The sequence below is a fragment of the Bombus pascuorum genome, chromosome 9 (genome assembly GCF_905332965.1).
Source record: "Bombus pascuorum chromosome 9, iyBomPasc1.1, whole genome shotgun sequence".
NCBI classification, from domain to species: Eukaryota; Metazoa; Arthropoda; class Insecta; order Hymenoptera; family Apidae; genus Bombus; species Bombus pascuorum.
In genome coordinates, this window is record NC_083496.1 from 94,564 (window position 1) to 105,792 (window position 11,229).

The following is an 11,229-nucleotide window of genomic DNA, read 5'->3' on the forward strand; positions in this document are numbered from 1 at the left end:
GTACGAGCAATGGTCTTTTGAAAAGGTTTAGATGTCGGTTACAAAGATATGAAACAGAAAGATACGGTTCCAATTTAAAAATATAACCGCGATCTTTGTACAGCTTTTCAAGGACATTGCAAGATGGAATGAATATCAGTATGATACGCCCCCTTCGAAATCGAACAACGTACAATATTTGTTTCAAGTACGTTTCGATATCCATAGTTTTCAAAATATTCGAAATAAGGAAATTGAAAATTTAAGGAAATGTATTTTCAGATAAAACGGACACATTGTATATAATGTAAATATAATTTATCTTAAATATATAACTTTATTTTTCTATATAGTTTTCATAACATAATTATATGATAATTATAAGTATTAAAGTTTATATCATTATATTTATTTGTTTATATTTATATTCGCTTATTATATACATATAATAAGAGGGAATTTTATAAAATGTAATCAGTCTATATAGTTTATCATATACTTTTCGTTATGTAAAAAAGTAAGGAGAATAATACATCTAGATATGTGAATTAAACTTGTACCTTGAACATTTGAACAATGTTCTTACAATTATTAAAATTTGTCCTTTATAATATCAACATACAATGTATATATAAGTGATACATTAAATAAATTTTGATACAAGCAGATAACAACTTTATAAATGTATACTTAAAAAAAACTTTACATCTTTGATTGTCTATTATGTTTTATGTATAATAAAATCCCATGTGTCTTTCCATCTGAACTTTAAAACTTCCTTGGCATTTAAATGAGTTGTGCCATAGCTAAGTATAATAAATTTTTTAAATACATAAATAATAAAGGTTATCCATACGATAGCACAGAACTTTAATGTATATATCAGAAAATTGTGCTGATATCGAACTCTGGAAATTAAAAAAACTGGGTTAAATTTTATAAGTGTGTTTCAAAAAATGAATAAATTATAAGTGATAAATCATGCAACTGGAACAGGTGGTCCTTTTCTTGAAAGAAACGTTTTCTTTTTCTAATAAAATATTAATTTCAAAATATTTTACGACATATTATACATATATGTATAATATAATGTAATTTTTCGATCTCCTAACCCTAGTATCATGAACGTTAAGAAACATCAACTTATGCTCCCACTAAAAAACCACTATATACAATTACAGATGCACCATTGTACGATCTTTTTACTAATTATTATTGAAAAAGTTTCCAGTTACATAAGATCCTTTTTGTATATAATCTTCTAACATACCTAATTACGTAATATACATGTTCTATTGTTGCTGCTGTAAGCAGTAGTTTAAAAATAAATGCTGGTAAATAATGATGAAGAAATAGAGTTCTTTCAACAAATATAAAAGGCAAAAAATGTAATAAATATCCAGCTAACAACATGCTTCCAATATTAACAAATTTCTTCCACTCTTCATATGCAATATCAAAACACATTCGTTTCCGTCTTAATATATAAAATATTAAAAGAGATGAATAGACAATTACACATGCTGTTCCGGAATACCAAATTGCTATATTCCCTAATAAATGCACTTGAGCCTGTCATAAAAGTATACATATATGTATATATTAATAAGTAATAATGAATATTATTGAATTGTAATAAAATCAGATAATTTGTTTAGAAAAACATATTTCAATACATATTTACATTACTGTCATTAGAAACCCAATATGCAATTCCTCTAGACATTAATGGCCAATCTAAAGGATCACTAGAATACATATGACTGTTTTGTCCATCTTGACCGCTGAAAAGCATTTTTATCTGCAATTCTACAAATTTCTCCCAAAAGCTCAAAGTAGTAGCTTGTAATGGAATCATTTCAGCATTAATTAATTCTCTTTCTCTTTGCTTCTGATCTTCACTTTTAGTATATCTATGTTCTTCAACATTCCATATGGAGTCTGTTTGGTCTACTAATCTATCTGCCACTACTTCATGCTGGTTGAAGCCCCAGTCAGGCAATTGCCTTCCACTAAATTTTAGTGCATAATCTGTATTTACATGTATTAATCGAATCTGGCTTTGAATCGCATGCCAAACATCACCAGTATTATCTTTGTTAGTAACCTCCACTTTCCAAAAATTTTGAGCAGGCATAGATACATTGTAATCAATATAACAAGACACCTCTTGACTTTGAGGTGTCATTGGGGCAGCAACATCATGTGAATTTAAAGCTCGACTTGTAATTCCATGTACTAATTGTATTATATCTCCGTGTTTTATTGGTTCACTAGGTTTTGTAACAACCAAATCATTTCGCTCTGGTTTTTTCACAATCCACCAATTGTTGACATCTTTAAATGAGTAACATGTAACTTGTTGTTGGTGAGAACTGCCTCTTCCATCTGGATATCTTAATGGATACATATGACTATGACTATGAAGCCAACAAGCTCTTCCATATGTATGTCTCAATGTAATCTGTGATCCATGCGTAACTTCTAAAGGTTGGCCTTTTGTAATGCTAGCAAGACCACCATCTAGACTTGCTTGAAAAGCGCTTGTCATTACTGAATCGTGTGGTCCAGCTTTAGAGAGTATTGTTAAATGTATATAAAATACAGTCAAGTAAACAGTACAAATAACACTTAATATTACCAATATTCTTATCATAAGATGAATGCACAATATTGTGTTAGATAAAGTTTTTCTTGGTATTAGATTCCAATAATCATAAGCAATTAAAAATAATGCAAGGATCAATGAATATAATCCAACATATTTTACACTGAAAAAAATTTATATTAAATTTATGTTAATAACCTTGGTTATAGAAATATTTATATAATATTTTTAAAGCTTTACCATAATGCACATGTTAAATTAGTAATGCCCAAAATTAACCATATCCACCAAGATAAACATGTTAGTCGATCCATTACTTTTCTGAATTTGATAATACATATCAGTCCAAATAATGAAAACTGCATTAGAATGCTTTCCATTAAAATAAATCTAGATTGTGTTAACAAAGCATTATCTGAAACAATAATACAAAGATATATAACTAACACAATATAAATATGTATATGTATTATATATTCTGTAATAAAAATATAATATGATAAATTACCGAATAGTAACAAAACTCCCGCCAAAACAGCAGTCCATTGTTTTAAACCTAATTCTAAAATCAGATGATAGGCTGTCGGAATTAATAGACTGCCGCATAATGCCGGTACTAATCGTAATGCGAACAAAGGGACAATATCTGCGTAAGGGCTTCCTATCCTGTCAAATTTAAATTGACCATCGAAATCAGCTAAATACGCTACTGCAGAAATAAGTTGTTTTCCCAAAGGAGGATGTGAATCAAAAAAAAATGTTCTTTTCATGTAAAGTCCTATATATTTTCCATAATGCAATTCATCAAACCTGTTTTAAATACATTAATAATTATTATGATATCTTAATTGAAAAATATGGGCAAATACTTAAATTTCTGCACAAAATTCCATAGTTTATATACAAACTTTTAATTTAAGAAAATTGAAATTTGTTATATTTATAAATACATCTCTAATTTATATTGTATATAAAACGTATATATCATGATGTATTATTACGTGTATTCTATGTATAATATATATATATATATTAACGGTTAGAAAATAACTTTATTTTATACTTTCATTAATATAAAAAATAACTTACACTATACTCCGTGGTTCTTCTAAACGATAAAATCGAGTAACAATTCCACTTACTAATAAAATAACTGAAATTAAATCAACTTCGAGACTGATTTTAATTCGAGTTTTTAGCGTTTCCAGTGTTTTAAACTTTTCAATTACATTTGAAACAATTTCTCCGTCTTTCTGTTAAAAAAGAAAACTAATTGTGCTGTATGTGGGTATGTGTATACAGGCTATGTTAGCTTAAATATACAAAATGTGTAAATATACGCATTTAAATTCACTAAAATTTAGAAAGAAGATAAATATATATAAATATTCAATGACAAAGAATAAGTTTGAATTGGTAGTTAAAAATATCAAATAAAAAACAAACGGGCTAAAGATATAAAAAAGATTTCAAGAAAAATTAGAAGTTATCTTTTAATTATTTAATTATATAATTATTTACCTACCTCCTCTTGTTCGACAACATTTTCGACACAATTGGTAGAAATATGTTCATAATCAAACTTGGCGCTTTGCACCTGCGATTGCTTGTTATCTAATGTCCTTCGCCTTCGACGAACTATCATTGCACAAATTTGCTATTCGAAACGCCGTTGTACTATACCTATATCGTATTTTTATTTTCTTAATTGCTATTATTTCGAAAAAATCAAGAGAGTCGTTACTGGGCCACTACTTGATGTCTAATGTCGACCCACGTCATCAATGGAGAAATAGATTGGACACATAAATTTCTGCTTATAAAAATTTCAATCTCCGGAAAAGTGATATCCCAATTTCTTTATTATTAAGTAGAGAAAGTGTTAAACATTACGATAAAATATTAAAAACATAGAATTAATATAAGTGACCATCAGGCTTAAGGTATACGATATAATATACATGTAAGATAACGGTACTATCTATCTCCGACAATCCCTTTGAAAATCCTTTCTCCGTATCGTATGGTAGTTTTGTACAGTATATACATATACGTCATTTTATTTATAAGGTACGAAAGTTTCTTTAAAAAAATTTAAAAATATTTTGAGTGATTTCAAGACTGTTTAATATATACGATATTCAATATTTTATATCATCTGGTATTTAACAAATTATAATACTAATTTTCCATCATTTCCGAAATATATTGCATTGTTTTTATAATTATTAGATATAGTGTGTCTATATTTATATATCCGTATTGTAGATTGAGACATGGACAATGATAAAATTTGTTGTCCCATCTGTTCTAAAGAATTTTCTTCTGCAATAATAGAGAATCATGTTAGTAAATGTTTATTCCTAAATGAATCAGCAAGCAAAGAATCTTCATCATCCTTCAAAGATGGATGTCCTGCAAGGAAGTATATGAAATTAAGTAATACCAAAGTTAAAAAGAACGATGTGGGATTAATAAAAAATACAACTAAAACGGTATCATCAGTAATAGATATAGATTCTCAAAGTCCAAAGACATCAATTAATAATAATGTACTTATCTTTTTTCCTTTTATAAAAAAATAGAAGAACATTAAAATAGAAAGTTGTTAATAATAATAATTTCTAGACAGATAAAGAAACGACAAAGTTATTTGGGAATGATCATATACCTCTTGCTGAACGTATGAGACCTATAACACTTTCAGGGTATGTTGGTCAATTGCATGTTCTTGGACCATCTACTGTTTTATATCAATTGTTAAATAAGTCTGAAATACCAAATATAATTTTATGGGGTCCACCTGGTTGTGGAAAGGTATACTGAAATAATTTTATTATACATAATCTACTAATTTTTATATTTTAATAAAATTGATGTAACAAAATTTTGTTTATATAAATGTATATATATATAGGTTTATTTAATTACAGACATCTTTGGCAAATGTTATAGCTTACATATGTAAGAATAAGTCAAATGGTAAAATGAGATATGTTAAGTTATCTGCTGCAATGGCTGGTGTAAATGAAGTAAAAGAAGTAATCACTATAGCGTCTAACGAGTTAAAATTTAACAGACGTACAGTGGTTTTCATGGATGAAATACATCGTTTTAATAAAATTCAGCAAGATGTATTTTTACCACATGTTGAATCTGGTATCATTACACTAATTGGTGCAACAACAGAAAATCCTTCTTTCAGCTTAAATTCGGCACTTTTGAGTCGTTGTAGAGTCATTGTTTTGGAGAAATTGAACATATCTAATTTAATGTCTATATTAAATCGAGCGGTGTCTTCACTAGAGGGAACAGTATATAGCTCAAATAAGAAATTGGAAAGTGCAAATCAAATACCAAAATTTATTATAGATGAACCGACCATAGAATGGCTAGCAGAAACTTGTGATGGCGACGCACGTATAGCATTAAGTGGACTAGAATTAGCAGTTCAATATAAAATACAGAGCAATGAAGAATTTTTACAAAATGGTCCTGTGACCATAACATTAGCTAATATTAAAGAAGGCCTTAAGAAAACTCATATGTTATATGACAAGAGAGGTGACCAACATTATGATATGATTTCAGCTCTACATAAATCTGTTAGAGCAAGTGATGAAAACGCTTCTCTTTATTGGTTAACAAGAATGATATTAGGTGGTGAAGATCCAGTTTACATTGCACGAAGATTAGTTAGAATGGCATGCGAAGATATTGGTTTAGAAGACCCAAAAGCACTTGGTAACATTAAACGTTCATAAGACTAATTATCTATTTTATCTGGAGTCTTATGCTATATTATATGATTATTTGGGAAATAATTTCCAGGAATTGCTGTACATACAATGCATGGTTGCAAGATGATAGGAATGCCTGAATGTGATGTCCTTTTAGCACAGTGTACAACATATTTAGCAAGAGCACCAAAGTCTAGATTAATGGAAGATGCACTCAGAGCTGCTCAAAGAGTAATAGCTGAACATAAAGGACCTCAGCCTGGAGTACCTTTATATTTAAGAAATGCCCCAACAAAGCTTATGAAGAATCTAGGTAATCATTACATGTTGCTTATCATCATTAAGAATCATGTGTAATGAAATTCAGGACCATTAAAAAGTATTTTCTTAATAATATATAATATATTATATAAATTTTATTTTAGGATATAGCAAAGGTTACAATATGAAACATAAAGATGAATCAGGAATGAATTATTTACCAGAAGGACTAGAAAATATAAACTTTTTTGATTGCCATAAGAATTATATGACATAAGTATAAACTTGAATAAAATTGAATGAAAGATTGGTTACAATGTATTTAATTATATTGAAGAGTACAGAATAATAATATTGCATACATATTAATTATCCAGATACAGATTTAAGTAAGAAGACTATGCTAGTTATCAAAATGCAAATCTAATGGTTTTAATATACATTTTGTAGACGAAGAAAAATTATGCAGAATTTCAATAAAAACAGGAAGACGATGCAAGCTTAATGTGATTTCATTTCAATTATTTAAGATTTATGATAGATTTTAACTGTTAGACATATATGAACGTTCATTTGTTTAAATCGGACCAACGCTATAAAATTAATGACGTCGATGTCGAAACTGAAGCTATTTTATAAAATACCTGAAAATACGGTTTTTGGACTGGCACTATTTTTCATCTTCCTGACTCAATTACTTCACCGTTACTATGTACTTAACATTTTTTTCCATATAATAGTTTTATTGTTAGCAGGCATGTCAATAACATTTATTAACTTAATACCATTCTTTTCTGCTAATGCTTTCAGATCATTAATATCTCTCAGGCCCCAGTTTGAATCTTGAAGCTTCAATGATTTATTGAAATTAACGTTACTTTCTGGCGTTATTTTTCCGTCTATAGCATAAGGTCCATATGTAAATAAAATACCATCATCCTTTAACAATTTACCCGCATTATTAAATAAACCAACACAACACTGATAAGGTGAAATATGTATCATATTTGCATTATATATATAATCAATATTGGCTTCTTTAAAGATATTATTACCCCAAGTATGAAAATCTGTTGTGATATCTATCTTTAAAGGGTCTTTCACATTTATAAGCCCATTTGTATGAGCTGCAATACTTTCGAATAGCCTTGATTCATATTCTGAAGGATAAAATGAAATTTGAGGAAAACGAGTAGCAAAATGGGCTATATGTTGTCCAGAACCAGATGCAATTTCCAAAAAAGTTTTATCTGGACCATGCTGAATATATTTTTGAAGAACTGACAAAATTGGATTTTTGTTACGTTCAGCTGCAGGATAAATTAGCATTTTGGCAGCCATAATTCTGGACCTTAAATTAGAATCTAATATATTATTTGCCACCTAAATTTATTTAATTCTTATTATCTTATTTATTTATTTTATTGAATTTAACAATTATTTCCTTATCTTCTTTATCAGTATTTAAATATTAAATATGGTCTGTTCTTTTGTACACTATCTTTTGATATCATTTTCATAACTAATTGTTTAAAAGTTACTTTAAAAAAAAAAAAAAAGAAGCAAATATAAATCTTACCTATGATCAGCAGCACAATGAATAATTGCATTCGTATCTAGTTACTGCACTCGTATTAATATTTTACCTGAAAAATTTAAGTGTAAATCTTACAATTTTTTTGCCACAAAAATAATATATACTATTTAAAATTATGATGTAAAATACAATACATATCAGCAATGTCTATTAAATTTAAGCTTCATATAAATTAATTTACATTTATTATATTTTGGTGTGTTATAATTGTATCGATCTTTATATTATATTATGCTTACAATACAATGAGACAAGCATTCGTATGAAGTAAAAACTAATTTATGCAAATATATATTTCTATTATGTTTATTTAGTAACAATGTCTAGAATGTATATCAAAAGTACAATAATACATGATCATTTATATGTTTTATTAATTGAGTATTTTTCACATTTCTTGAGCTAATTACATTAAATTGAATCAAGTAACATATAACTTGTTTAATTGACAGAACATTAATGACTCCTTTTATCATTGTTCCCCTTGGCTTTACTCAATTTTTCTTGATTTCCTTTATTTTTCATTGAATTTGGTATATATACAGAATGTCCTGTCTTTTTCAAATGTTCAAATAATTTATTTTTACTAGGAAATTCAAGTTTACACATAACACAACAATGTGCTAAATCTGGCACTTCAATACTTTGTGATCCATTCCTATTTTTAACTCCACTTTCTTTTTCTAAAGATTTTCCTTTTGCACTTTTAACCTTCTTACTTTTAGATTTCTCATTAGTTGCAGTATTTGTTTCTAAATTATTAGGTAATAATTCTCTTTCATCTATTTCTTTGATCATCTCTTCCTCACATTTCCTTATTTCATCATTGGACAATTTTTGATTATTCTCAACAACTTTATTTGATGTTGTCTGCTTGTGTCGCTGTTTTTTGCGTTGTTTTTTTGATAACAAAATATCTTCATTGATATTTAGATCTTCGTCACTAATTTGTTCAACTACTGGATTTTGAACATTCTTTTTCTGTTTTTTCTTTTTTTGTTTCTTAGGTCGCACAATTTCTTTATTTTCTTGGTCGGAAATAAGCTCATCTTCAGAAGTTGTATATTCATTATTATATTTCAGTACTTTAGGTGATACGCGAAGGAAATCGTCCATCTGAGATTCCACAGCAAATTTAGATTCTTCTGGATAGCACATTGTTCCCTCTCGTTTTGCAAAATCCTTAAACTCTTCATCGTCTGATATTAATTCTGCCTCTGAAGCTTCTTTTTCAGCATTACTTTTATTCTCCATATTATTTTGAACAGGATTTAATAAAAAATCAGGAATTTGTGAATCTGTTGCTAGTTTTTTCTCACATTGCGAGATTGATTCACAATTAACGTCATTTTCTTGAACATTTCCAAATTTGTTAACTTCTTTAATCATAGATAGTTTTATCATTGCAATATTATCTTTATGTCTTTTAGAGTTTTCATGATTTTCAAATGCTTTATGTGTTTTAAATATTTTATTGCAAGCTACACAGTATAGAGAATTATCGTCTATCGCATTTTCATCATCCATGTCTCCTTCAGAAGATAAATCTTCTCCAAATTCTTGATCAAGATTAGCTTCAATATTTCTCAGCTCGGCCTCTATGTTCGAAGATGTTGTCCACTCTGATACTTTATGTTCTTTTAATTGTTTTTGTCTTTCTAATAATTGTTGTCTTCTTCGTTCTTCTACCTTTTTCAAATTTTCTTTTGCATGTTCACTAAGCTTAACTATATGAGCCTGTACTCGTTTATCACGTTTACGTATAAATGCGACTAAATTTCTTACTTGTTCATTTCTTTCTTTTTTAGCTTTGTCTCGAACTTTCTTATTTTCTTTCTCAATAAGACGTGCGACTCTTCTATTAGGAGCATCTCTAATATCATAAGGATCTAACCATGCAAATGATCTTTTTGTGTTATAACTTTGCCAATAAGCATAAAATTTATGAACAATTTCTTTGTATGAACTTTGTGAATCTCCAAATCCTGGAATTTCTTCATCCAAATCTCTTTCTTTTGCAAATTCTATGTCCTCAACTGCTAATTTTTCAAATACATTACGATAAATAGTATAAAATCCTTTTTCATCGTCTCCATAACCCTTGAAACAAGTAGTTGAGAAATATTGAAAGAGATCAATAGAGTCATCCTTATAATCTCCATCAATACCACCTTTTAAAATAGCTTCACGATGGTTGTCATACCAGGTACGTTCATGAGGATCACTTAATACTTCCCAAGCTTGTTGAACAAGCTGAAACTGTTCCTTTGCTTCTTCTGGATTATTTAAATTTTTGTCTGGATGCCACTTTAAAGCTAGTTTTCTGTAAGCCTTTTTTAAGTCATCATCAGAAGCATTTCGTGGTACCCCTAATATCTCATAGTGACACTTCATTGTAGCAATGACTAATATTTTTTATCTTCAATATTACAAATTGTAATTTCGCAATATAAAATTATGTAAATCATACACTACAAGAAGATCATTAAATTGATGATGATATTGATATTGATAACAAAATATTCATATTGTGTACTTCTATTCGTTCACTGATAGTCTCTATTATCATATTTTATATCGTATACGACGTAAAAAGTATTTATATTAATAGATCTAAATACTATCATATCTTACCGAATGTTTCTTAATGCTTATTTACGCTTGAATTTTTGCTTTATGCTTGAATAATGTACGTATTTATTAAGAATCATAAAATGATACTAGATAGTACTTTTTACAGCTCTTTAGATATAATTATGTTATACAATAACAAGATTCAACAATTTCAGCTTATATTATATATTTCTACATACGTACAAAATATGTATATATGAAGTTATCTTTCTTTAACTTCTTTACTTCGAGACACTTGTCACGTTTATCTCAAGACCGATCCACATTTTTCAATTATATAGGCATATACAAGTTCCTATATTTATATAGTAAACTTTAAATAATTGGATAGGAAGAAAATTTTTTTAAGTAATATGAATTCAATTAAATATCAATATGATTTTATTTTTAAGTAATGATATATCTTTTTT

The 11,229-nt window shown here is 28.0% G+C and overlaps 3 protein-coding genes across 4 annotated transcripts; 1 reads left to right on the plus strand and 2 right to left on the minus strand.

Moving 5' to 3' along the window:
- Positions 1-558: 558 nt before the first annotated feature.
- LOC132910536 (uncharacterized) lies at positions 559-10,822 on the minus strand. The gene is made up of 11 exons (XM_060966308.1): positions 8,645-10,822; positions 7,298-7,971; positions 5,732-5,889; positions 4,770-4,912; positions 4,113-4,244; positions 3,677-3,840; positions 3,096-3,397; positions 2,828-3,002; positions 1,664-2,750; positions 1,250-1,551; positions 559-887 (listed from the first exon to the last, which is right to left on the minus strand). Exons 1-11 carry the CDS (start codon positions 10,577-10,579, stop codon positions 701-703), a joined length of 5,259 nt encoding a protein of 1,752 aa, XP_060822291.1. The 5' UTR covers positions 10,580-10,822; the 3' UTR covers positions 559-700.
- LOC132910831 (ATPase WRNIP1-like) lies at positions 4,103-7,093 on the plus strand. Of its 2 annotated transcripts, none has more exons than XM_060966914.1 (6): positions 4,103-4,530; positions 4,856-5,139; positions 5,216-5,404; positions 5,521-6,331; positions 6,419-6,640; positions 6,753-7,093. In XM_060966914.1, the coding sequence occupies exons 2-6, from the start codon at positions 4,864-4,866 to the stop codon at positions 6,863-6,865; spliced, it is 1,611 nt and encodes a 536-aa protein (XP_060822897.1). In that variant the 5' UTR covers positions 4,103-4,530; positions 4,856-4,863; the 3' UTR covers positions 6,866-7,093. The 2 variants fall into 2 exon arrangements, with proteins under 2 accessions (XP_060822897.1, XP_060822898.1); XM_060966915.1 differs by having other exon boundaries at positions 4,103-4,430.
- On the minus strand, positions 7,258-10,956 carry LOC132910843 (methyltransferase-like 26). Its single transcript, XM_060966934.1, has 3 exons — positions 10,820-10,956; positions 8,168-8,234; positions 7,258-7,939 (listed from the first exon to the last, which is right to left on the minus strand). Exon 3 carries the CDS (start codon positions 7,927-7,929, stop codon positions 7,297-7,299), a length of 633 nt encoding a protein of 210 aa, XP_060822917.1. The 5' UTR covers positions 7,930-7,939; positions 8,168-8,234; positions 10,820-10,956; the 3' UTR covers positions 7,258-7,296.
- Between the last annotated feature and the right edge of the window lie 273 nt (positions 10,957-11,229).

What these genes read in the sequence shown, in the direction of transcription:
- LOC132910831 (XM_060966914.1), top strand. Translation starts at nt 4,864, where the DNA reads ATGGACAATGATAAAATTTGTTGTCCCATCTGTTCTAAAGAATTTTCT. An exon ending in AGACATCAATTAATAATAAT is followed by an intron (nt 5,140 to 5,215) that starts GTACTTATCTTT and finishes AATAATTTCTAG; the next exon opens with ACAGATAAAGAAACGACAAA. An exon ending in AGAAGACCCAAAAGCACTTG is followed by an intron (nt 6,332 to 6,418) that starts GTAACATTAAAC and finishes AATAATTTCCAG; the next exon opens with GAATTGCTGTACATACAATG.
- LOC132910536 (XM_060966308.1), bottom strand. Translation starts at nt 10,579, where the DNA reads ATGAAGTGTCACTATGAGATATTAGGGGTACCACGAAATGCTTCTGAT. An exon ending in ATGTTGTCGAACAAGAGGAG is followed by an intron (nt 3,841 to 4,112) that starts GTAGGTAAATAA and finishes CTTTTTTAACAG; the next exon opens with AAAGACGGAGAAATTGTTTC. An exon ending in CATGTATATTACGTAATTAG is followed by an intron (nt 888 to 1,249) that starts GTATGTTAGAAG and finishes TTTAATTTCCAG; the next exon opens with AGTTCGATATCAGCACAATT.
- LOC132910843 (XM_060966934.1), bottom strand. Translation starts at nt 7,929, where the DNA reads ATGGCTGCCAAAATGCTAATTTATCCTGCAGCTGAACGTAACAAAAAT.